The sequence below is a fragment of the Nothoprocta perdicaria genome, unplaced genomic scaffold, assembly GCF_003342845.1.
Source record: "Nothoprocta perdicaria isolate Ctin4 unplaced genomic scaffold, notPer1 scaffold_161, whole genome shotgun sequence".
In the NCBI taxonomy this organism is placed as follows: Eukaryota; Metazoa; Chordata; class Aves; order Tinamiformes; family Tinamidae; genus Nothoprocta; species Nothoprocta perdicaria.
In genome coordinates this window covers 857,647-885,575 of record NW_020454772.1, presented here as the reverse complement: position 1 = coordinate 885,575, position 27,929 = coordinate 857,647, and the positions used below count along the sequence as shown (strand labels likewise).

Genomic DNA, 27,929 nt, shown 5'->3' with positions numbered 1-27,929 from the left:
TTCGTAATCCAGTACTCATGGATTATTCTGGTATGTGACAAAATGTGGTATCATCTTGCACAGAAACTTGTAGATGAATTTAGAAAATCCTAGAAATTAGATCAGTTTTTATTTATCCTGCTGAATCCTCCCCTCTGATGGAATTAACTGAAAGGAAAGAGCAAGCCACAAAAAACACAAAAAAAAGATGAAGTAAAAAGACTGTAAATGCATTAATGCTTTCAATAAAGGCACATCAAACTACCTTACGCTGCTAAAATAATATGTACATTAACTACTTTGGGATATTAAGTATTTGCAGTTTCTATCGCAGATTTTTGTCAATACATTGCTAGCTGAGTGTGAAGTGGCAGCAATGATTATTTCACAGGTCTTTAGTGTTTTTCACCAAGCTGCCAAATCAATTGCTATGCTGTGGCTGTTTAGGACCATTTTTGGTCACAGTCTCCAAGGTTTCTTCACATTAATTAAAGGCATGCTGTCTAGATGAAAAGACTCATTTAGTAATCTCTGTGATGAAGATTCGGTGAAGGATTCCACAGTGAAGGACCAAAACTCTATGCACCCTGAGCCTTTCAAATCCTATTATTAGGGAGAAAACTAACTAAGCCCATACTCAGAACTCCTCCTTCAGCATTTTCTACAGTTGTATCTTCTCAATTATGCATATTAGGAGCTTTCCTTTTGCAGTTCTTCTTTTCCCAGAATGGATGAGTCTGGGTGAACCATATCCTCACTATAACCCTCAATATCAATATGTAAAGGTATGTCTAAGAGATTCATATTTATATAGCCCTTTCTTGCTTGCTTTCTTGCTTTCTTTCTTACTTTTTTTCTCTGTGAGGTCCTGCGTTGCTGGGAAGCTGTCAAAATGTGATTGTACCTGACTCTATATAATTTCTGAAAAATAGGTTCTTACTGACTGTCTATAATATCTGACAAAGAGGGAATAGATTCATTAACCTGTGGTTATATTATTCAATTTTCAGTCTAACCATCTCTGAACTCTTGACTCCTTTTCCCTGATAGAGTTTTAAAGTCTTATTTCCTTGTTATTGAAAAAACAGAAGATTATGATTTTAATTAAGAAATTGAATAGTAAGATTACTCTAGCATATGTAATTCTGTTGCTTCAGCAATAGCACTAGTTTGTATCTTTTTAACCTACAAGTAGAATGCACCAATTTCTAGATCAAGCCTTCATATTAGAAATATCTTGCTTCTCAGCATATCAAATATATTTTTAGTGCACACTTGCCTTTTATTATGTCTATGGCACCTAGTCTTGACAAAAATGTTAACTGAGAAGAAAGATCTTGAAAATTCAACACACCTGGATGATGCCCTCAAAAATAGCAAGTGCAATACTGCTTATTATAGAACTTCTGGCTCTTCTAGGTTCTAGTATCACCTGATTGTAGAGTACAATTTCCCTGGGCATTGTGCTCTCCAGTGTTCATGTTCTTTAGAAAGGCCAGTACGTATCTGTCAGATTTGTTTCTGCACTACTGTGACTCTAAGAGAATATTTAGGTTCTCTGCACAAATGTTTATGCAGACTTTTATACCCATAAATCTTAAATATAGGTATATTTATGATAGTCACAGTTGCCACCTTCCAGGTCTGACAGCACATTCTGCAGGCTGAAAGCGAAAGGCTTTGGAGAAACATTGTTTCCTCAAAGTGTCTGGATTATTTGGCCTGTTGTGAACATCTTCCTGGTGTGATATCGTAATCACAGACAATGCCAGTGCCATATCTTATAAAAACCAGGTCTGAGGTCAAAGTTTACTTAGTGTTTGAAAAGCTAATCCCTTCTTCTGGGAAGGTTTCTCCTCTACTTTGTGCTAGGGAACCTGAGTATGAGGGCCCCGAGTGCACCATACTCTAGTTGCCTTGACCAACCTGTGACTATCTTGCTCGGTAATCATCTTCTGCAGCTTCCTTCCAACCCAGCCTCTGAGGTTATGCTGTGCGAGTACCAGATCAGCTCTGGCATAGCACAGGGTTGTTAACCTAGACTGTAAATGCTCTCCAGCAGGCTTTGGGACGTGCTTTGCCAGCAGGCTTTGCCAGCAGGCTGAGGGACATGTTTTTTATTCTCTAGTCAGCGGTAGTGAGACCATATCTGAAGTGATGGGTGCCTTTCTCGGCTCCCCAATGCAGGAGAGATATGGATGGATTGGAGGAAATCCAACAAAGGACATTAAGATGATGAGCGTCTCAAAGCATTTGTCCTAGGAGGAGAAGCTGAGTCAGCTGGGACTGTTCATCTTGGAAAAAGGATCTTGAGAGGATCTTATCAATGTTTATAAATACCTGACTGGGGATAGAGGACCTGACAGAGCAAGACAGTCCAGTGAAAGGGTTAGAGGTATCAAACACAAACAGAAATACAGTAAATTCCACTAAAATATAAGAAAAACCTTTTCTACTGTAAGAGTGGTCCAGCACTGGAAGACCTTGCTTGAAGAGGTTGTGGAGTCTCTATATTGGAGATATTTAAAACCCAACTGGATAGAGCCTAGCTGCCCCTGCTTTGAGAAAAAGTTTTGGACTGCACAGTCCCAAGAGATGCCTTCCTACTGGCATCTGCCTTTGGACTTGCCCTGCATTTGAACCTGACTTGTCACTACAGTCTTGTCTGGCAGTCATGGGACTGCTGACTGAATATGGTTACCACTCGCAGACTTGCTGTGCTTGCTAGCTCTCCTTGTTGGCAGGGTCACTGTCCCATGCCTGTCTTGCTGTCATTCTTAGCTTGCAGCTTGCCTTTCCCTGTGGAGATGCTGTCCCTTGCAACTCTCTAACCCCGAAGTCATTGCAGATGCTTGAATCATAAGTGGAAAATAATATGACAGTCTTATTTGCAATTTATTTTTAGGATCAGTGACATCCCTAAATCAATCTTTTTGCCTTGACATTTGCAAGGCTGACTCTTGGTTGCATTGACTCTTTCTCCAAGACTGCTGTCAGGAGTTTTTTTGATCACATGATTGGGAAAGTCAGCTAGGGAAACGCTGCTTTTTACTTATATGTGGTAGAGTCCTCAGGCGAAGCAGGATAGAATATTGCTGATATTGGATAAACGTGCATGATCCAGGCAAAACTGGTACCAAAACCTCCTGCTTCATTCGATTCAAGAAGTCGCAGCATTGGGCAAAACTTGGGTAATGTCCACTTGCTGAAAATAGTCTAGCAGTCCCTTTCATTTCAGACTTTGGTTCTTGGATGGCTTTCAGACTTAACTAGACTTGTTCTTTCCTCTTGGATAGTATGCTAGATGACGATATTCCCAAGAAAGTGCCCAAAAAACAAGTAAAGGAAAAAGGTGCTTGTTGCTGTTACTTGTGTCCTTTTAATTTTAGTTTCTCTCTCAGATTTGTTGACTGGTTAGGTTTTTTGACATTACAACCCCCAACAAAAGGATATCCTTGTTCCGCTATTAGAGAAGTTTTAGAAAAGTTTAACTTTCAAAGGCTTGGTTCAAAGGTTTAACTTTCAAAGGTTCAAAAGGTTTTAGCTTTTAGAGATTAGGTTCTGGTTAGTGAATAAGAAATAAAAATTTTTGAAATACGTTTTTTAAAACAGCATGTTTCTTAGGACATAGACATTTTTAACCAAGGGTTGTGTCAAGTCAGCCAGGAAATTTGTCTGCCATTTCCACCCTTCCCAGTTACCTGCAGCTTTGTTAGGCATGCTTTGTCTTCTTGTATTTCCAATAAAAGTATCATTCTCTTGAATTATCAAAGAATGCTGATATTTAAAAGCAGTGTCCTGTTATTTTATTTCAAGATAAATTTTGTCAATGCCTTGGAAATTCATCCGTGTAAGGCTTCACAAAAGCTGTCCCATCTTTACCATGTATTTGTAAAACCATTAACATAATGCTTGAAATAGAAAATAGTGTAAAACTTTAAACTGTTTTTATCTTTGGTACTTAGGCAGGCTTTCTGGATTTTATATTCTTCTTACTAAGCACCTAAAATTACCCAGGAGAGAAGAAGAGGACAGAACATGCTGAATTTAAGTGGGAGAAGCATTTATTTTATTTGAATGGTCATGTCACAGTCCAAGGATTTATTCTCTTATATTTCTCTAATCTGAATTCTGGACCTTCCTATTTATTTATCATATAATTTATAATATTATATTTACAATATAATATATTAAATCATTTACAATGTTATTTCTAATAGTCTGTATGGTAGTTTTGGCTAATCCACGGCAAAACGCTTGTGACTGTTTTGGAGTATTGTCTTACTTCAGCTATGCTGATTGTGTGATCTCCATAACCTGAACCAGAACACCTGTTAGAAGAAGAACTAAGTTTTGTTGCTTTAAATATTTAAACCATTTTTATCCAGCTGATGATATCTGGTGGGTTTTGCCTATGCTAGTCTTAAAGGGTTCATTATACTGGAAGAAAGATCTGTTTGGCCAGAGGCAGATCCCTATAATGGTACCCAAAACCATTGAAACAGAACTGAAATTATTACATTTTACATACAACTATTTAATCAACATATATATACTTTAAAAATATTTGTATTTTCTACTTCAACCATAAGAGCAAAGTTATTACTGACATTCAGACTTTCAGCAGATGATCTATTTGTAAGATTTAAACACATTTGTTCAGGAAAGATGCCACCTGATCAGCATGCTGATTACCGATTAAAGCATACAAATTTCACTTAGTCACTGATTTTGTAACCATACATTTATGATAATTGTTCTTGCAGATTTATTTGAAGCTCAGACTTAAGATGTATAACGTGTCTTTTTCAGTTCATGGTTCAGTTTCAGTGATTTCAGTTAGCTATTATGGGGATCTGCTTCTGGCCAAAGAAATAGCAAAATTTATCCTTACTACAGAATATTTTCTGTAGCAAGAAACTCTCTTTGAAAAGTAAGTTGTTATAATTTAAAAAATTATCTTCCATGAAAAAAAAGGAAATGACGTCCTACCTTGGGGTATTTACATCTTTGCCAACAGCTTATAAGCAAAATTTTAGAAAGCATTTGCCTTAAAACATCACAGCCTCTTTTTATATGATTACACAGTTTTTTTTTTTTAATTAAATAAATTTGCATACAAGGGGCACTAAAATATCCTTAACAGTATTTTCCTTCCCTTATATGTCAGGTCTTTTCTGATTTTTAAACTTAAATTTTATCTATGAACATCAAAATACAAGACCAAAAGGGTTAAGTATCAGGAAATATGAAAATACAAAGAAAAATTCAGAACTCTTCAGACTATAAGAAGTATTACTCATATCAAAGCTCTTCTAAAAATATCACAGAAAAAGAATGAGTGCATCAATAAGTAATGAAGGAAATGTTAAAGTGCATCCGTATTCAGAATCACCCTTGCAGAGAGATTAATCAAATCTTACACTACCATGACATTGATGGAAATTAAACAGAGGATATCTTATCCACTTGCATACTGACAAACTTGATCCTAATACAAAATCTGAAGTGATAGAGAGATGATCAGCTATGGGGATTGCTATTTAAATAAATGGAATGTCTATTTTTTGCCTACAGCTCTGGTCACTTCTATTATAGTAACTGTATTTCTACCATTCATGCTTTCCATACTTAGTTAATGGATAGCTTAAAATGTCGTATTTGACACACACGCATAAGTTCAGTTATGCTTTACTTACTGTGCATATTTCTTTTTTTATTTTTTTTTAAACTTTACCAAATGAAACTTATGGGGGCTTTTGTGATTTCCTTTGTCCAAGAGTCTTAATAAGTTATGCAACTCACTGGCAGTTACTGTGTGCAGAAGTAAAGATGAATATCTGGTGTATAATGCATGTTTTGCAGTAAAGTTAATTTCATAAATCAAAGCTAACATTATATTAATAATTATCAGATTTATATATTAAAGCTAATCTTTTTGCAAAATCTATCCTTTAATGACGTTTCCAGAATTTTTCTTGTAGAAGAAAAGATCTTGTACTCTTTGTTGAATTAATGAGCATCTACTAGATGAAAAAAATTAAAAAAGAGAGAATCCTTTAGATAATTCTATAGCCCACTCCATCTTTCACTCAATGAAAGAACATTGTAATAGTGTAAATAATAGTCCTTTCAGAGAATGAGTTCTCTTAATTTTATGTGAAACATGCCCACTTAGAGATGAGACACAGAGAAGCTACTTAGACAACAAATTACCAACCTCTGTGCAGTTAATATTAGTGAGTAGATAAGATTGGCATGAAGGTCCACCGTATCCTAGATGCTGATGATGTAAGAACGCTTAAGTTGATGTACAACACAGATCTACACTAATGCACTAATCAAACAAGGTAACAAACTTCTACCAGCTGCAAAACTACTTAAAAAACAATTTCAAAAGAATATCAGATAAATGTTTATATGATATATTTTAAACTATATTTGTAGCCAGGGAAAAAAAAAGCATGGCTTGTTTCCTACCTGGTTGTCACCTCTGACATCTGCCTTACTTCTTAGCTTCATCTTAGGATCTTTTTTTTTCTTTCTCCCTTGTGGTTAGATTTTTGTAGTCATTGATGTACTTTGATCCCCAAACTGTTTTTGCACATTTACTTGTTTTTGAATGATTCTTCATTGAAATCCATTTTTACTGCATTGTTGCTTTACTTAATTATCAATAATTTAAAGCAGATAAAACATTTTCTTGACATGAAAATCTATAATTAGTCCATAAATAATCCTAATTATTACTGTTTAACCTCTTTTCCACAGGCACTAAAATTCAAAATACTGATAAAAAATAAAAAAGTTGGAACACTTGAGGAAACGATTCTCAGGAAGGGTCAAGACAGTCATGGTGAAACAGGGGAAATTATAGAAGAGGTAAATCCTTCTGATGAGGAGGAGGGAGATGAAAGAACCCCTTTAAGCCCACTCTCACCGTCAGAGACATCAAAAAGAAAACATGAAAGTGAATCTACTCCCCCACCTCGAAAAAGGCCAAAGGTAAAAATATTATTTCAACACAAAGTAATTCTAAATTACACATTTCAAAAACATTTCAACATCGTACTTTTCAACTTAAGGTCTTGAGGGGTTCCTGATTCTTATGAGACACTCTGAAGAAAAGAGGAACGTAATTTAGTATCCAGCCCTTCCCTGTTCTCCCATCCTAAATTCCACCTGCAGCTTTCACAGTCAGTTTGGTGCTTGTCCCAGGTGCCCAGTGCTGCAGCAGGCTAACATAAGACTGTCTAACAGCTCTGTTGGACTCGAGACCCTTCTGCAATGGAAGGTAATCAAGGTTTAGTGGATCCCAGTGGTGAAGAACAATTATCCTCTGTCTTTTCCTTCCTGCAGCCCAGCTGTCTGTCCTGGAACTTTTGAAAATATTGCATTCACCTATTTTCTTGCAATCTGGATTTAGGTGAAAAAAGGTGGAGACTTCTGGATGCCCTAAGAATTTTTTTTTTTTTTTGAGTACTTAGGATAAGGGAAAGGGCATTGTTGTCAAAAGACTTAATATTGAATATTGCTCATGAAGAGGCACTTTAGAAATGAGATGCAATTTCTTTTTTATTTTTTTGATACTCAGATTGTAATTTTTATTTTTTTCCCACCAAATGTCCATTGTTCACCATGGAAATCTGTTGCTCCTTCATCTTTAAAACTGCTTTCTTCAATCTTTACAGACAGGCAGGAAATACACAGTATCCAGTGATCTTTGCAATCATGCTCTGATTATCTAAATAGAGAGTGACTGACAACACTCCTCCCAATTGTCTGTTTGTGCTGACAGGCAGTGCGTTTCTCTCTGGCACTTTTCTCTCAACAACTTGAAGGCCACGAACTTTTCTTCTGTCTTTCTTTCCATCAAATATGGTGAGATGGCAAAGAAAAATTCTGAGGACATCTGGAGTCCTCTTGAAGTAGAGAAGGCCAAATTTGCGGCTACTAGGGTCACATGTATTAGTAAAGTCATATATATGTATAAAACATCCTGTTGCAACTACAAAACGTGACAACAACCACAGCAGAAAGTCTGGTGATGTTCTATAGGCAAAAGAGGGCAGATTTTGGGGATCCATCTATGTTCAGTTAGATGGTGGAAGGGTGTTGAACGTGCATCCCAGATACCCCTAGAATGCGGATACCCTGGAGATGCTCTTGGCACTGACTGCCCTATCCAGAGAGCTAAATTACCTAGGAGTTCTGTATTGGTAGACCCTTTCTGCTCATCAGGGGACATAGCCCCAGAATAAATAATGCACTTGAACTTCCTATGTAGTCTAAGGGCCACAAGCTGGCAAACAATTTCAGATTGGAATTTGTCCTCAAAAGGTTTAATGGAAAGTAGACATCATGGGCAGCATCAGCACCTTGCTGGCTACTACTACGGATTAGCTCACAGCTCACAAGTGAGGAAGTCCCATAGTAATATGAAACTAGACACATGTTTTAGTTATTAATAAATGGTGCAAACGATGGTAAATGGCATTAGTATATGTACCAATCTCAAATGCAGGGATCCTACAGATCACTGTACCAGAAGGCACTGGAAGTGTCCCTCCATTTACCTCACATTACTATAATGAGCACAGTTACAATAATCTTAATAGTTTCTGGATAAATCAAGTATTTCTTTTACTGCTAAAAGTCATATTTTAGGCTAAATATTCACTAAGCATGACACATTTTTCCAAGTCTTAGGCATCAAAAATGATCTTAATCCTCTGTATTTTTAATAATAATAGTAAAATATGTGATAGTGTAATCTTGTATATATTCTTCCATTATTTCATATTATTATTTCATTTTATGGTTTATAGATGAAGAAGATAAAAATTGCCATTGAGTTGTCAGACCTTGTGATTTATACCAAATCTCAGAAGTTTGAAAGTTTTGAGCAGTCACGAGAAAGTCAGAAGTGTTATGAAAATAACTCAATTGGAGAGACTCGAGCACGAAAATTTGTAAAGAATTCAGGTATTTTCATTTAATCAGATGAAACTTACAATATTGTCATGGTTCATTGTTTAGACACTGGAAGAGTTGATAAACTTTGAGATATATATTTTCCAATTCTATTTGGTAATTTTTTTTTTAAAACATTGGCTTTGAAATAGTCTGTCATTTGCACTGCATCTTTACATTTCAGATGGTTTTCTAAGCAAAAGTTGAACTCAGCATCTTTTTATAAAAACAAATATTAACATAATATAGAATATGTATGACAACTTGGATTTCATTTTTCCGTGTCAAATGATTTAAATGTAGCAGTCAGTATTTGAATATTTTCAGTATTTGTGTGGAAAAGGATCTTCTTTTTCACATATGGGGTCTGTACTCCACTTTGGAGCCGGGCAGGCAATACCCCCAGCTTTGGAGGTAACTGCAGAGAAGAGAATGCAGAGAAAAGGACAACTAAACGCCGGGGCAGGCAGTTTGCTCCGTTGGTCCTCGTCCTTAAAGCAGGCCCAGCTGGGGTTCTCCTTCTGCTCTGGGGTGTCTCCATTTGGTGCAGGCAGGGCCATGCAGCCTTTGCAGCTTTGACTGCAGCTGCCTGGTGCCTGGCAGCTCCAGGCAGTGTCAGAATCGGAGAGCACTGGCCACGAGCGTGAAGTCTGCACCGGGAGCATCCGTGCAGGGCCAGCCCAGCTGCCCGGCGCTTCTCCTGGCAATGATCCCGGGGCTGGTTAGGTGAGCAGTGCCAAACCACATGGGAAAAAGCAGGCTCTTGCCAGCCAGCCATAGGCAGCCTTCCGTGCTGTCTAGCAAAGCAGTGAATATGCAAGTGAATAGGAAAGCAAGTGTGTGATGGTGCCAAGGTGCAGGGTGGTAGTCTTGGAAACCTGAAGCTTTCTGTTTGATTACTCAGTTGGAATAGTGTACGTAGAAATCAACCGAGGTGTTCGGAGTCTGTACAGTTTAAACCTTTTTAGGCAGATACATCACTAGGAGTAAGAAAATCAATTCACTTCAATAGTTAGCCTCTTCTGAAGGTTACAGATGTACCAATTAAGTGCCAGTGATGTGTTGTTTACTGAGATTGAGATCATTTATTATATATAAACCTCCAAACTGCACTGAGGTTCAGATTATCTTAGAATATATATATGTATATATTTCCTATTAAAAAAAATTAAGAATGCCTAGTTTTACTATCAATATCCTGTTTTGTATCTTTATGATTCTTCAGGAAAGTACCATGGTTATAAATGTAAATATGTGCATTTATCTAAGAGGTGAAGAATTTCTCCCTGAAGAGATGATTCTCCATTGTTGAACTGTTAGTGAAAGTCTGCCCTATACTATCACACTGAAAGCTTTAAAAATAGGGTTTTAGCCATAGATCAGGGTGGCCTATATACTATCTTAACATGCATAGAAATGTCTTAATACCTGAGTACTGACTGTGTCAAAGATAAAAAAAAATGCAAGATTATTTTTTCAGATAGGATGCATTTCAAACACAAAGCTATTAATTAAGTTTGTCTTACTCAAGACCAACCCAAGTGTTTTATCACTCTACTTTCAGCTCAGGAGTTTATTGGACATACTGCAAGGTTCATTACAAGAATCTACCCTAAAGGAACTAGAGCGACCTCTTCGAATTACAACCCTCAAGAATTCTGGAATGTCGGTTGTCAAATGGGTAGGTGCATTTGCAGGGGCTTTTTATTCACAGCCATACAAACACGTACTGAAGGCTTTTTTTTTTTTTTTTTTTTAATGTAATATTAGTTATGTATCTTCCCTTAGTGGCATCGCTTGCATTTTCTATTATGCAAAGTTCTTCAGTCTACATATGCCAGCAGTTTTGCATTCTCAAATCCATGAATTTGGCTATAGAATTACTAAAACAGTACTGTCAGTTACTTGCTTTTTAAATCAAGTACATCTAATTATGATTGATTATAAGTATCACTCTCCATTAAATAGCTGTAATCTCATCCCAGATATCCCAGATTATTATAATTCATTGATTCTTTTAAATTACCATGGATAATTTGCTATTGTACACTAACAAAAACATTACTAAAAACAATACAAAATTATTAGTCTATGAATCTTATTTTGCACTACTCCCAGCCCTAAGACCAAGTAAAGCATGGTTTTATCATTTAAAACACTGTGGCAAAACATATATACATATATAAAACTTTCAGTAGCTAAAACAGTGTTTTCTTTTTTATTTTCATGTAATTTCCTGTTTTTATTAACAATTCCATGATATTTCTCTGTGGTTTTCCGTAAGAAGAGTCTAAATAATAATTCATATTTTACTGTTTGCCTGTTTTGGCTGAAATTATGATGTTAAATGTGTTTCCATATGTTTTGAGGTAAAAGTGAACATGTTATGCATTAAGTGCTGTACTGTAAGGCAGGATAATTTGCAATACACCTTCAAGAAAATTAAAATAGATTATATTCATTTCTATTGTATATTAATCTATTTTCACAACCCCATGCTTGCTTGTCAGTTGTTTTCAAGGTATGACTAGAGCATCTTCATGAGGAGAAGATGGGAATGGTAGTGGGTTTGTTTGTTTGTTTTAAATTCCTTGCCCAGCTGAGGTCTAACCCTCCTTATAGCTACTTTGTAGTTGGCAAGAAAATAGAAGAAACTGCAGATTTAGCTGAAGATTGGATCTGTAGGAATGCAATTGCTTTTGTTTTCTCTTACGGATGGCCCTATAAATGTAGAAGAGGTGATGGAAAGATATGTATGTGCTTAGGAGTTTTCCATGGCAGTGGAATTCTCACCATCTGGAGGATCTTTTGAATTTTTCACCTATCTTATGTGACTGGGATGGCACAGATGCATCTGATGTGGGCACAGCACTTAATACTGGTGACAAGAGTTCTCGAATTATAATGAGTGGTATATGTGCTCCTGTAAAGAAGAATTCATTCTCCTGATCAGTAGAATACAAAAAACAAACAAACAAACAAACAAAAAAAAACAGCTGGGAAATGATGCCACTATCCCCAGTGACTAGACACAACAAATTAAATTTATCACTTGCATTTTCTGTACAAGGATTTTTTTTCTCTCTCTCAGCAGTGAAATAACGGTAGCTTCTTTTGCTCTTCAGGTTAGTCTTTAATTTGAGAAGGTTAAAAATAAGCATGAATTCTCTACTCAGCAGGCTTTGGAAAACCTCTCACCTGTAAGCACATATAGCTGTGGATACAAGCTCTTTGTCTGTTTGTTCTTCGGCTTAGAAGATCCTCAGTTACAAAATCCCCTTCCAAGTCCCTCTGCTCCCCCTTCTTCCATCCTGGCTAAAGCAGAGAGCCATCTTCTAGCCATAAACACTCCTGCTTTTGTTCTGGCTCCATGCCTGGGGTGAGCAGGGCACTTTGCCTCGGGCTGCCTGTTTGAGAGGAGCTGGGGGTGGTCTCGCCTCCTTGCCCTGCGCTGCCTGCTCGAGCAGAGCGGTCACAGCTCGGCCTGGGCCTGCAGGGCCTCCAGGACCTGGGTGTTTATATGTGGCCTCCCTCTAGGCTCGCTTGGTCACTTGGTTCCTTCTGAGTAAAGTGTCGTCGTCGTCAAGTTGCCTTCTCAGGTACCGAGCTAGTGTTAACAGAGTGCCATTTCCAATCAAATACACGTGTGACTTATTTCATTCTTCTTGTATTTATACTGAGGTGACTGATATGTAGCATTTCCGCTGCTGTTATTCCTCCAGCAGCTTATTTCCTCCTGTATATATGCTGTATTTCCTACAACTATAGATCTTAAAGAGATCATCATGCCCCAGCTTTCACTGTGAGGGTTGCTGCTCCTACCAACTGCAAGCAGCGGGGCACTGCCTCCAGCCTAAATTTTTTGCGGTGTGCTGGACCACCCCAAGCTATGCCATGCTGCTAATGACACATGATTGAAGTAATGTGGGGGACGGCCTGAAATCAGCCAGCCAGAGCTGTCTGTTCAGTGAAATAACTGGACCATTCCCAGACCTCAAAATACTTAAGTAGTTGTCCTGCTGTCATAACTTTGGCTTCCCCTACTCCCTGTTGTAGTGATATATACTTTTTCGGCTAAAACAGATGTAAAAAATACTAGTTAGTGTAATTTTGGGTTGTATCTGTGTCATTATATTTATCGTTTATGGTGATGATTTGGCCTTGGATGAGATACTGCTGGAAACAACTTACAGTCATGACCCTACCATGTCAAATTTGTTTGGTTATGTTCTGTCCTCATGGTTTATCCTCAGCTAATCAACACAATGCTATCGTGTGATCATTCCCCTGACCTGCTGCCCTCTCCAGTATCTCTCAGCATTAAGGACCATTAAGTTTGTTTTGTATTTCTAGGAAGTGCTGGACAGAGGTGCTTACCTTTGAAATGAATTTGTCACCTAGACATTTTCATATTAGAGCTCAGAGGGTGGTTATAAATGAGGCTGAGTCCAATTTCAGGCCTGTAGCCAGTGGTGTCTCCCAGGGATCAGTACTGGGCCTGATGCTGTTCAACCTGCTCATCAATGACCTGGACGAGGGCACTGAGTGCACATGAAGGAAGTTTGCGGACGACACCAAGCTGGGTGGAGCGGCCGACACTCCAGAGGGCTGTGCTGCCATACAGAGGGACCTGGACAGGCTGGAGAGGTGGGCAGGGAGGAACCTCATGAGGTTCAATAAGGACAAGTGCAGGGTCCTGCACCTGGGGAGGAATAACACCAGCCACCAGTACAGATTAGGGGTGGACCTGCTGGAGAGCAGCTCCGCGGAGAGGGACCTGGGAGTCCTGGTTGACACCAAGTTAACCACAAGGCAGCAGTGTGCCCTCGTGGCCAAGAAGGCCAATGGGATCCTGGCTGCATCAGGAGGATGTTGTCAGCAGGTCAAAGGAGGGTATCCTGCCCCTCTACTCAGCTCTGGTGAGGCTGCACCTGGAATAATGTGTGCAGTTCTGGGCTTCCCCATACAAGAGGGATGTGGAGCTCCTAGAGAGGATGCAGTGAAGGGCAACCAGGATGATTAAGGGAATGGAGCATCTATCATATGAGGAGAGACTAAGCGAGCTGGGCCTGTTTAACCTAGAGAAGAGAAGATAGAGAGGAGATCTGATCAATTTGTATAAGTACCTGAAGGGCGAATATAGGGAGGAAGGGGCCAAACTCTTCTCAGTGGTGGCCAGTGATAGGACAAGGGACAATGGATACAAGTTGAAACACAGGAAATTCCATATCCCTGTGAGGAGGAACCTTTTCACTGTGAGGGTGACAAAGCCTCAGGCTGCCCAGGGAGGTAGTGGAGTCTCCTTCTCCGGAGATCTTCAAAACCCGCCTGGATGCCGTCCTGTTCCCCGTGCTCTGGGTATTCCTGCTGGAGCAGGGGGTTGGACTAGGTGATCACTAGAGGTCCCTTCCAACCTCAGCCATGCTGGGTTTCTGTGATATTGTAGTTTACTAGTTTTATTTCCAGCGTCTTCTGGAGGAGACCCTTTCATGTCTATAATGATTTCTGTAAAGAAGATTCCATACAAGACTGAAGTTTTTCAAACGGCATTTACTGTTGAATCAGACTATGCTTTAAAGCTAAGTATTTCTGAAGATTTGCATCCTAAACATATGGTTTTTACTGTATGGGGGGATGTGGGCAGATTCCTGGCAGTATTAAACAGGAAGTGGTTAGATCTGCCCTCTTGGTCACATCCCTTGAATCTTCATTTAGAAAACATTTCTGTCATGGGAATATGCTGATTATAAGCAAGTCTTTGCATATATTATTTCCAAGGCATGTCAGATCTAATCTTGACTCCCTAACTTGTTTTGGATAGGTGTTTGGCAGAAATATGATGGTGCTCTGAAATGCAACTATGAAAGCTCCATTCAGGGAATCTCATGCTGAGGCCCTTGCTCTCATTTAACAAAGATTTCTGTTTTTTAATTGTATGTGCTGTGTCAATGTGTCTCACATCACCTCTGTCAACCTGCTGCTGCTCTCTCCATCCCAGAAACAGAATTTTTTCCCTTTTTACGTCCCTTTAACGTCCCTTTAACTACTTCCCTAAAAATCTTTACAGGACCCTCACCTTTCTCCCTCCTCACCTTTTGCCCTCCCTTAGCTCCTATATCCTCGCCATATCTGCTGGTTCACTCTCCTCAATATCCCTTAGCTTCCCTTAATGACCCTCGCTCTTGTGGCTGAGCAAAGGATACATTTTAAGTCTTGTCTTTGCCTTCAATTTCCTCTAAATTGCTAAGAACATCAGAACTCAAAGCAGCCCAATCTTCCACTACAGCTGGCTGAAATGGACCTGCACGCTTAAGATTTGTTATGATGGAGGATGAGAATTATGTAGTTGTGTGAACCCTACTTCCATAGGAAAATAAATGAAAAGCCAGAGTAAACTGTTCCAAGTTTCCATAAACTCACGGCTGGATTTCGCCATGCGCTTCCTTCCCATTCTCTGAAAAATGAGGCCCAAAGAAACAGAGTTTTTGTGGACAAGCAGGTCTCCTGGAGAAAACTACCTAAAATAAATTTTTACATTCTGAAAAAAATTAGTATGCCTCATGCATACAACTGCAGCACAGCACTGGAGAGAACTGGTTTGGCATATCCGAATCTCCTTTTTATTTACTAAATAAAATGGAAAGTAAAGATTTATGCATAGGAAGAAAATTCAGGACTGTTATTTAAATAAACAGGTGTCAAATGTATTATATTCACCGAGAAAAGTAGAGCAAAAACAAAACCTCAGTGAAAAATAAAACAATGCTTAATATCCTTTCAAGTGTGTCCTTTGCATTGGTACAAAAAAAAAGACTTATTCCTGTGTATCGTAACAGTCTACAGGAATGGCCAGAACATGACAGAAGTTATACGAAAAAATCATGGTTTATCGGGTATGGAATTTTGTGGTGGAAGAGCCCAAATAAAGCATTTGTTCTCAGGAGCATGCACATAAATTTATGAGCCACAAAGAAAGTGCCACTACTTGTATGATGACATTTTTTAATCAACGCTTTGCTTTTGACCTGTAAGACGGAAATGCAGTTTAGCAACAGCACATATGGTTTGTCGTTAAATTTTGCGCTCAGTAATATGGCAAAAATTAATGCAAATAAAGATGGGCTACAAGGGCTTCTCTAGCTAGCTCTGATTTTAACCTTAGAAGATATCTCCGGAAAAGAAACACAGTTATTTAGATCTTATTGCGTGCCATATATGCAGCTGCAACCGGCTGTCAGTTTGATCATACTAGATTTTTGAGTGAATGAAAACTTGAAAAACAGCCAGAATTTGAAAAGCCTAATACTGAAAAGAGTAGGTAGAGGCTCCCTAAATTACTTGGGAATTGTCAGTTGTTGTATGTTTGCTGGGAAACAATATTTTCCTATTTTCTTTTCTTTCTGGACAAGTGGCAATACTAGAGAAAATAGATCTTTTTCCCCTGAGATCAACTAGATATATTATGCTTTATCAAGGAAAGATTAGAAATCCTCACAACCTTTTTCACTGAACATTGAAATGAACACTGTGTTCATTTTGAGTATGTGATATAGTGGCAAATTTAAGAAATAAGGAATTTAAGAAATGATGGGATAGAATTTAAAGAAAGACACTGCCTCCTCCCATTAAAGGAGTGTGGAATACTACTGGTATTTGTATATACAGATAAAACTCCATTTTACTGTACAGTGAGAGGCATATACATTTTGACCAAATTCTTTGCATTAAAAAAAAATTAACAAAAAGGAGAGATGCATTTGCATAGTTTGTGTGTCAAAATATATACTGCCTTGCAGTATACACAGACAGGGGGGTTCAGTTTGTCATTTGCTTGTAAGGAAGCAATGGACTTTGCACTTGAGAACACGTCTTCTGGCAGAGAGTCAGCCCATGGTCATGAAGCCTGGGCAGGATCTCACCCATTCTCTGGCTTGGTAAGAGGGCTGGGGCAGAGTGAAGGTTTTAAAAGGGCCTACAGGTCAGGGGGGTGGTTTAGGGTGTTTAAAGGATTGCCTTTGAAGGGTGTGTCTACAAGCCTGGCCTTACCCAGAGACAGCAGCTGGGATCAGAGGGACACGCTGGACATGGCCCGAAGAGCACATAGAGCTCAGGAGCAAGGAGGCTGCCTGGCTTCGGCAGAGAGTCTCAACCAGAAAGTGCTGGAAGCCTCTCTAGCTTCTCCAAGAGAGCAGGATGGAACAAGTGTCTGGAAGTCAGTGCGTTCCTTGATTTTCCCAGATTGCATGCTCTGACCTCCTGGTGATAGAGCACCTACCATCCTCCCTACATCTCAACATGTGGTAGTAAGCACTGGGTTTCACTTATGTGAACTCCATAAGAATGCATTTTAGATTGAATGATATTTCAAAGGGAAAGATTATTTTCACTCAAGGATATTGTGAAAGTCAATGTATGCATAGGGCTTATAAATTAATATATTTATCATTCAGATAATGAAAGTACTATATTTTATTTTGATGACATTTGTTTACTACTGATGGAGAGTATAGTCCCACTGAGTATTTTTGTCTATTAAATGAATATTTTCTGCCTAGTACATCTAATGGCTGACAGTTTTTCAGCATTTAATAGTCCGTCCTTCTTGGAGATCTTCAGGTGGTTTCAAGCTATTGTATTGACTGAATGTGCTCCCCTTTCCCTGCGTTACGAGCCACCTCACATTCAGTTAGCATGCTGTGTATTCAGCCTGTGGATGAAATCTTTTAAGAGCCACCTGCATCACTTCTGGAAATGTGATGTGAACTAGCCAGTCATGGAAGGATTTCTGAATTATTTTCTGCAGATTTGGGCAGTAAAGGGACTGGCTGTAACCGCGATCTAGACAGCAGGAGAACAGATCTATACTCTGAGCATGGTTGAGAGTACTAATATGGGATAAACGGGGTACATCAGATTCAATCTCATAAATGAGACCATAAGCAATGACAAAACAGTTCGTATCATTAGGATGAGGGTCCTGAAGCTCAGGATTTGAGTATGTAAGGCACAGTAGCTAGTTTTCTGCTTAGCTGGCACTAGTGACTCCTCATGTGGAGTACCCAATCCATCACGAGCAGCCCACTTTAAGATCACAGGCAGGCTGCAAAGAGCTGAGAGGGCAGCAACAAGCCTGAGCAAACGCTTTGAAGTGTGATCTGTGCCTCTTTAAACCGGAATGGGTGAAGTGAAGTCTGGAGAGAGGACCAGTAGCACTGACTGCCTTTTGCAAATGATATTCTTAGAGCTTATATAGAATTCAAACATTCAGAGTTGGATTTTGGATGGTACAAAATGCAATTAACTAACTCATTTTAGAGAAAATCAAGAATAAATGTATGCTTATTCATTTAAAATTCTTCCTTTTTAAATGCAGAAAATATTTTAAACTTCAAGGTCGTAATATAGCTAACAGTACCAGGAAGCAAAAAAAAAAAAAAAAAAAAAAAGCTCTGATAGAGGGACCTTTTTGAAGGCAGCATCACAGACAAAAGACATGCATTTTTCCTTGACTGCCTTCAAATAGCAGTCACTTAGGAATCTTGGAATCTCAGCATTCACTTTTTTTTTTTTCCAAAATCTTAATAACATCACACTATAAACACTTGCTTCTTGAATGGTAGTGCCCACAAAAGATATTACATTTGAGTATTTAGCTTATAGTTGGGTCTGCCGTTTATTGCTTGTGATGCAGAGATTTGGGATAAACCAGACCTCTATATTCCTATATTACAGAGTTAGGTAATTTATCTCTTTGGAGCTGGATTATTCCTTAACTGGTATTTACTATATAGTTTTAACACAACGCCCCTCACCACCAGGTCACCACTGCAACTTTGACACTTTGAAAGAAGACTCAAATGTTAAATATTCTGAACTCGGGTTAGTCTCATGGCTCTAGAAAGCCTTGGAGAAGAGAAGCTTTTGGTGTAGGAATCATATGGAAAAAGTCTTTTGCTCGGGTTGTCCCTCGAGTCCATATTGTGCCGTTTCAATTTTGATGCCAGTATCAAGAGTAAGGAGGAAGTTTAACTTACACAGTGTTAAACACCGGGTGACTGTCCTATACTTTCTGGTAACACATATCTTAAGGTTATGTACTATTAAGTGTATTTGGGCTTCTTTCCAAAATAAATTAGGGCTTTAAAGCTCTCTTCACACTTGTATTAAGAATTTCTACCATTTCATATATCAGTACAAGACAGGTAACAGGAAGTTCTGTTCTTGAAGTCATCAAAACTAAGATGAAATATCGGGTAGAAATTCAGTCTTCCTTGTAGAAGGATGTCACTGAGATGGGTCTGCTAGAAGCTGGAAAACATGGGAACTTTTTGTCTAGGAGCTTCACCCTTCCTCAAAAAGTATAAAATTTGTAATTGCCTTTGATTAAATGAAGAACTCTGCATCGTTAGTGTATCATAGAATACTGCGCTAGGAGACCCAAGGCAGCCAGGAGCCCTGCAAATAGTAGCTGTTGTAGAGATATGCATCACAGAGAGAATAATGAAAAATCTTCTATTTATTTACCCCAGTTACACCTTGCTGTGTCTGAAACTCAGTAGGTAATTCAAAAGTACTATTCAGACTGTTTCTAACTTATTCTAAGATAAAATTATATTAAGTAAAATACAGCCTTAATGTTTGAAAATATCAACCCATAACAGCATTTCCCTTCACTTGCATTGCAAAATAAATTTTCCTAATAAGATCCACTGCAACTTGCTCTGTTTTGCTTGTTTCTGTTGCTAAATCAGATTTTTCTGCTTCGTGGCCTATGGTGCCTGGCAAATTTAGCAACAGGCTCATTATGTGCAATCATGTAATTTGTTTCATCGTACAGAAGCTACAAATACATTTATGTTACTTTTGCTGCTATATGAAGCTACCACTTATTTTTTTCCCTAAATACAGATATACTCTATATAACTTGCTCTTGTAGTGTGGTTTGGGAGGTAACTGCAGAGAGATTTTAAGTTATCTGCAAAGGTCTGGGGTTATCTGAGCCAGGTCTGAGGTTTCAAGGAGATCTTCAGAGCTGCAGCTCCAAGGCATTCTCTGAACTGCTTGGCTCCATGGATTAGATACTTCCCTTGCCCTTGAGAATCATATGGCACCATATGATTTGGGCCTCTTTCTGGCTGGTGTGTTGAGTCACGAAAACAAAATGTGAACTGCTGCCAAAATATACCAAGAGAGTACTTACTTACTACATTAAAAGTCGTCAACAAAAATTTATTGGGTGCAGTGGGCAGCATAAACATTTAAAAGTCTAATTTCTGAGGTTGAAGGTAAAATGAACTTAAAATTCCTCTGTGTAGTCATACAAAATCTATGCCTCTGTCTACATTTACCAGTTCAAGTCACATAGTACTGGTACATAGTACCAGTTCAAAGCAGGACTGTATTTTGAGTCTTGGTGGTGGTGTTATTTTTTTTTAAAGTAATTCTCCCAATTGTTGCTACTTACTACACTTTTGGTGCTGAAGAGCAGTGGGAACAAGGGCAGATGGGGTTCCTTGCAGATGAAACAGCAGATGCACTCCAGGGCTGCTTCACGTGTTCCAGCTTTTAATGGGCGTTGAGTCCCCGGGACCAGACAAGAGCTCTTCTGATGTAAAAAACATGCTACAAACATATACTACAGACACTCAGACCTTAGTACCAGCTGCTTCACTCTACAGATCTATTACTATTTGTGCCTTTTACTATGGAAATTTTAAAAAGATTGTCAAAGCAATGAATGAGCAAGGAATTCTTCCAGTGAAAAAGATCTGAATTCCATGCTTTTCCTCCACAGGATTAGGACTTCTGAATTCTATCACATGTTCATTCAATAGGTTTATATTAACTTGTAGGAACATGTAATTCTAGTTCTTTCCTAAACTAGTATTAGGAGCCACTTGTACTACTTAAAGCCTTCCCTTTTCTTCCTGCCAAGCCATCAAGTAAATGACTTTTTGTCATTTTCTATTTAATACAAGTTATGTTATCACTTTACTGCTTTGACTTGTGCATATTCTATTTTGAATGTGACAGGAAGCTCCAATGTACTGTAATAGGGGGAAAATTCATTAAACTGGTCTATGGCAGTGTTGGCTTTATCTCATGAATTACAATATCCTGTTGATGAGAGGTGTGCTATTTTATTATCGCTGCTGCAGCAAACCAAAACTGTTTTGAGCTGCCAAGGAAAGGATACAGTGTGTTGTATTCTAGCAATAAACATCTGTATCAGAGGATGAAACCTGAAGGAAGTGTTTGTGCACATAAATTTAAGAACACCTTCTAATTCAATAAGCTCCTATATATTTGCACTCAATATTGTAATTCTAAGCTAAAGCTTCTTGATATTCTTGGCGACATCTCTGTGATGAATTCTGCACTGTCACCAATACTAGCTAGAAACCTATGGGTTTCCCTTCCAGAGCAGAATTTTCAAAGCGGATTCAGGTCCAGGATTTTATTGCAGCAGAGAAACTAGCTTAGGAATTTAGTCCTCATGACTAAAAAAGTTTTCTCATTTCATATTCTGCCAAGTCTAATATATAAGAAAAAAGGATAAGATTGTACACATTGCAGTGTAGCAAATCTATAGGATAATTATTAAAATGTGTTTTATATTCATTTCTAAATAGCTCACTTGCTTTTGCACATGAATATTGAGTATTTATTGGATATTGGTAAATTTAGGTGAAAATGTGCTATTCTATATATGAAAGAAAGATTAATCAACTATACTTTTTCATATATGATTACTGTCAGGGAGTAATTTTATAAATCATTGAAATATGAATTATGAAATATAATAAGGAAATATGAAATATGAAAATATGTACTTATCTTTTTTTTTTTTTTTAGTGGCCTTAAATTTCCAGACACCTGGACTACCAATGGAATTGCAAAATGGAAAGTTCCTAGACAATGGTGGTTGTGGCTATATTCTGAAGCCAGCATTCTTGAGAAAGCTCAATTCAACATTTAACCCACACAAAGTAGCAGGAGAAAGTACTCCAGTCGCTCTTTCAATAAGGGTAAGTTTGGCTAAATTACGGTTTTCTACATGAAATTTGAATACAAACTGCCCGTAGGTAGTTCAGACCTATTAATTTACCTATTACTGGTATCTCATTTCAGCGTTACTCTTGTTTGCTGAAAAGGCTAACTTTGATTTTTGAGCCTCTCATAGCACTGTATGAGAGGCACAGCACTTGCACAGAGTATCTACTGCTGCTTCACTGGTTTCGCACTTGTAATTTACTCATATTTCCTTTTTTTTTTTTTAAGAAGTATTAGTTCAGAAGTTATAAGGGTTTCTAAAAACCATTATTTTCACAGTATATGTAAATAAAAATACAGCTTGTATTGAGTCACAAGTCACAAGTGTAGCTGACACGGGCACGTGTGAGCTGTGGTTGCAGGGACTGAACTATATGAAAACTTTCAGATTTTAAATGTGCCGTTTTCATGCTATTCAAGTAGTCACAACATATTGTGCTATGATAATACTAATTGATAAAGGCAAATGTTTAAAGATATGACAGCAAGCTTGATGCTTCTTAAAAGTTTAATTATCTTCCTACACATACATAAAAACTATTTATCATCTTAAAATATATCAAAATCTTCAAATCTTGTTTAGTTCTTATAGATATTAGAAATAGATTTCATCTAAAAATAATGGATTAAAAAAAATGCTGTTTTTGAGATCAAGTAGATATTTTACAATTTTTAGTAGTTAGAAAAGCACCTTTTCCCAATGAAAAATGCTATATCTGATCACATAATAAACTGCTTGCATAAGTGGTATTTAACTAGCGCAAAATCAATGTATAATGGATACTTGATTATCAATGTGTAATTGATACAGAAATAAATAATAGGAATGAAATAGTAGTAATTATAAAATGCTTAAGCAACATGTACACCTTATCCAGAACATTTTAATTTCCTTACAGTGAGCACACCAGTCACTCAGTAGACATTAACAGGTCATTTCAAGCATCCATGACTACACATTTGCTATTTTAGCCTTTAATTATATTAAGTTGGAATGATTGAAAACAAAGAAAGATCCCAGATTTTTTTTTTCTGGGAAGGAAAAAATGCATTTTCCAAGGAAAAAATCCCAAGAGACAGACCAAATGATTAACTAAGGAAAGGAGATGTTTGAGCGTGGAAGAATCTGGAAGAGGGAAGAGCAGCTTTTGAGTCTGGCAGCACGGCCAGGAAGGACAGACAGGACAGGGCAGCTCCAGGGCAGTGGTGGCTGCTGCCTGGATGGACTGTAGGATTGGCAGCCAAAAGCAGGAGATGGTGGCGAAAGGCAAAATTCAGCAACAGGATTTAAAGAAAAAAACATTTCTGCTAAAGAAGAGTTACTGGCTTGTTGAAGGGAGAAATTAGTTTTCAGTTAGAGGCCAAACACATAAAACATCTGGGGGTCAAAAGTTTCTCATACTGAATCTGAATGAGTAGCTCATTATGGAGAGGATTATAGGTGAATAGAAAATCACTCTTGGGCTGATTTTTCAGACTCCAATAGCCCTCTTTTCTGATGTGCTGCCCTTAATTCCCCTCAGTGAGAAGAGAGCATAGCTTCTGAAACACAAATGTGCAAGGTAATTTATACCCAAACTTCTGGGCTCAGCATGTTATTTTCTCCTCTCTCTCTCTCTCTGTTTCACCTTGGCTTCTACAAATGTTTGGCTCCCTTTCTGGGGGTAGGTCACAGCAGGCAGAAAGCAGCTCGCTCAGCTCCTACCTGGAGCGTGGAGCTGAGAATAGGCAGGGAGGAAGCAAAGAAGTACAAGAGGGAGGCAGCACTTGAACTACAGGGCTGACTTTGGAGGATCACATTCAGAGGTCAAAGGAAGCCCCTGGTGCTAAGTGGGCAGTGTGTCAGTGCTTGTGGCTTGTGAAGCTTTTCTCATGAGAGTAACAGCTATTTGCCAGGAAAGACGGGCAGCTCTAGGGTTTGCTGGGCCACCGGCTTTGAACCTCTCCGGCTACAACTTGCCTTGACATAAGGTGTTACAGGAAACACCTAAGCACAAGCTGTGATCTGTGGCTTTGACTTTTTAAGGTCAACATGGCTGACTGGAATCTGTATCATGAGTTTTAAAATTTAGTTCTGAGATTCGGACCTGAAGAACCACATCTTCTGCCTAAGCCCCGAAGACTTACTTAGCTTGTCTTGATACATTCCACTACTGCAGTCTGAAGCAGAGATTACTGCATTTACCTAGCAAAGGATGCTTATCCTGGGTGTACTTACTTCCTAAGTAGGTGCACCCCTATTTCCTAGGTGCACCAAACTATAGCTAGAACACAGACAAAGCCATGACTGTCACAGATCCCTTGTTAGGCCTGCTGCCAGAACACCAGGTCGCCTGAGGCAAAATTTCCAGGTAACTAGCTGAATTAAGGAGAAGAACATCAGGGTGCCTACTAAATGCTGAGTTTTCATGTTTGGCTTTGAAAGAGAAGGCGCACAGGTAAGGCAACCCGGCTGCCTAGGTTGTAAGAAAATGTTGATGTCACTGTGAGTGTTAACGCTGGTCCGCTAGGCGCAGCCTTAATGGAAATTTGCAAGCTTCTTCTCAGAAGAAGAAAATCATTAGTCTGATTCCTTAAGACATTTTTATTTTGTATATTAACCCAATGTCATTTTTCTGGCTCATTATCATGCAAAAATGCTTCAATTTAAAATTATTATTTAAAACACAGTGACATCCAATTAGCTAAGAATCAAATTAAATAGGAAGTAGCTTATTCTTAATTTTGCTGTGTATTTACATGCAATGTATATATGCAGTGTATATTTATTATGCATATTTATATGTGTATTGTGTATAAAAATAGATTTAGTATGCATTTTTATAACAATTTTTATATAGGTGGTACATGCTTCCTGTAGTTTCTTTGGCTACAATGTGCAGCCCATTTTTAGAATTATATCTTTACATTGCAACTCTCATTTTCCAGCTCATCAGTGGTCATCAGTTACCACGCAGCAATCTATCGAAGAGTAACAAAGCCGACCCTTTAGTGCAGATAGAAATTTATGGTGTGCCAGAAGATCAAACAAAAAAACAATCCAGTGTTGCCAAAAGCAACGGTGAGCATCAGTCTTTTCCTGAAGAATAAAGAATAAATTATCCTGAACTGAATAAAAGATAAGGTTTCATGTGAATAACCATTTTTTTCCTTCCCCCAAAGCTGCCTATGTACTGTGGAGGCTGCAATTATTTCTCTCTAGACTTGGGACTTCTGGCATAAAATTTGTAGCAGCACTTCATGCTATGTGCCATTTTTGTAGAGCAGCAGGTTAAGGAAGCACAAACTCTCTTCTGAAGTAGCTCTCTTCTGAAGGAAGAGGAGATGCATTATCGTTACTCACCAATAAGCAGATAAAGGAGTTTTTGTGGTGAAATTTCTGTGACTTTTCCACTTAGCTCCTATATGGGATTTCCAGTAAGACCAGCCCCTTAGTTGCCTGAGAGACAAAGTGCATGATCTTTACATTTGTCTTGGAGCATCTTCTTACCTTTACCTTTATCTTTACCTGCTTGATGGCTCAGCTTAAAGGTTCAATTTCCCTTCTTCTGGGCCTCTGTCTTCTGTTTTTCCTTTCTCCTTTTTGTAGATGGCTGAGGTTTTAATTCTTGCTTTAATTTGAAATTAAGTTGAAAATGTATGAACATTTTCTTTTAGGACAAAGTGCCCCTTCGTGTTCCAAATCCTCATTTTGTTTTTTGTTTTTAGTCAAGTCATTTCTAACGAATTTTATTTAGCTTCTGTCTCATTTCTAACACTGTAAAAACTGTAAAAACTTTGTCAAAAACATGAAACTGAAATGATTCTGAAACACGATTCTGAATCTGATGTCACTGTCCCATTTTGCTCTCTTGGAAAAGAAGATAGCAAGTTTCTTATGCTTTTGGTTTACACTACTGTCTAGCTTATGCACGGAAATCCTTAGAAAGGGCTGACGTGCATACTGCAAGGGTGTCCCGACCCACCTGACCTTTGCTCTGAGGGCCTCTCTTTAACTGCTTTTACTTCATAATCTATACATATATTTGAGCTATACTGCAATTAGTGGGCACAGAAACTTAAGGAAAAAGAAAGCATATCTCTTTTTTTCAGGCTAGTGATAGCTGATGTTAAATAAAAAAAAAAAAAAGAAAAAAAAAGAAAAGAAGAAATGTCATTTTGATACTGTGCACTTTCTCTTTTCATCAGCTTTGAACCCCAGATGGAATGAAACTTTTACATTTACTGTCCAAGTGCCTGAGCTGGCCCTGATACGCTTCAATGTGGAAGATCAGATATCTCTAACTGGAAATGAATTCCTTGGCCAATACACCTTGCCAGTGCAGAGTCTGAGCAAAGGTAATATCCTTGCGAGTGAACCACATATAATAGCACAAAGTAATCTGCAACAATGGAGGCTTTTATCCTTGCTCTAGCGTGGATGGAGTGCTGCATTATGCTCCTTTCCCACTAGAAGCTCTGCATTATGTATAACAATAGGTAAAAATTGCACTCTTTGTATTTTTAAGTCATTGTAGTCTCTGAATGCAAATCCACAGTATAGAAATCAAAAGAATATTAATGACCATTAATTATTCCTACTGCACCAATCCCCCACTCACATGCCAATCAGAAAGAGATCAGACAGGGATTTAGCTTGTTTGTACTGGAAGCAAGAAGAGCAATTAGGCAAAATTAGGAAAAAAACACTACAAAGGCAGAAGTTTGGAGCACTTGGTAGTCAGGCAAGTAGTTGGGCAGTTGGGCCCAAATAACAACACAAGTCAGAAGTAAAAAAGAACCCCACAACCCCCCCATACTACCAGCCTACAGCTAAGCAAAATATTTACAGTGTTTCTATGGGTAGTATTTCTTTTATTGCACCATTACAGCTCCTGGATTAATCTCACGGATTAATAGTCTGCACAATAAAGAGTAGACACAGAAGTCAGTAGGCCAAGGAGAAAGGCTTATGTAAAATGCTTGTTTTACTATATTGACTTTGTGAAGCTATTTTGGACAAAACAAGCAGGGCCAACTTTTATTAGTGAATGAAGATGTCAAGACACAAAGTCAGAGCTGGCAATGGCACTGTGCCTTTTTTTTTTTTTTTTTATTGGATTTAACAGTTTTTTTAATGGCTTTTTCCTTCCAGGTTCTGAAAACATAAAGCTGTTTGTGATTCTTTCTAGAAGCAGAACAGTTACACAGGAACAAAGACTTTGCTTTTAAAGCACTCTTTCCTCTCCAACGTAAATCTTTACATTGATCACTCTCCATCTTATTTTTGTTTGCATGTTTTGTGAAAATAACCCTTTCCTCGATACTGAGACAACTTTAAACAGCAGATATTAACAGCTTAAATATGCTTGCAGAACCATCACTTGGGGCAAATTTATTTGTAGATTTTTTTAGTGCATTTCTAGTGTGCCTGTATAGTTTAGTTTGTGATGTAAATTCATCACAAATGATGAATTCACATTTTTGAAATGTAAAAGAATGCAGATCATACACTACAGATTTTGAGTGAAGTCATTCTAAAACATTAAGAAATGAGTGTAGATGCAATAAACATAAACAGCACTAAGGAAATTGCTTCCCTCCCTTAACACACAGAGAAAAATGTAAATGTCATTAAGCCACCCAGAGGCATAAATGAAATGCTGTTAAGAAACAAGTTGACAGCTATTTTTCAAAATTCCTGGTGATACTTAACATTGAGACCTCCGAATTCCCAGGGTGGAACCACAATTTCATCTTAGGTACCTGTGCTCCTAAAATAGTGAGAAGCGAATATAGTTTCTCTTACAACAGACTTCCCAACAGCCTGTATTTCTGAGGACTGTCTAAGGCAAAATACTAAGGAGTGAGTTGTGACTTAAACCCTCTTCAAGGCTCTGACACTTCATTTTGCATGATAGGACTCGGATCCATATCCCTGAGGT

The 27,929-nt window shown here is 38.2% G+C and overlaps 1 protein-coding gene across 1 annotated transcript in view; it reads left to right on the top strand.

Annotated features, from left to right (window-relative positions):
• PLCZ1 (phospholipase C zeta 1) overlaps window positions 1–27,929 on the top strand; it is a 49,187-nt gene that overhangs the window by 20,213 nt on the left and 1,045 nt on the right. The window contains exons 7-12 of the mRNA XM_026035567.1: window positions 6,751–6,984; window positions 8,808–8,964; window positions 10,517–10,633; window positions 21,808–21,980; window positions 24,934–25,066; window positions 26,194–26,343. Of these exons, the coding sequence (XP_025891352.1) occupies window positions 6,751–6,984; window positions 8,808–8,964; window positions 10,517–10,633; window positions 21,808–21,980; window positions 24,934–25,066; window positions 26,194–26,343 (964 nt within the window). The remainder of the gene's footprint in view (window positions 1–6,750; window positions 6,985–8,807; window positions 8,965–10,516; window positions 10,634–21,807; window positions 21,981–24,933; window positions 25,067–26,193; window positions 26,344–27,929) is intronic.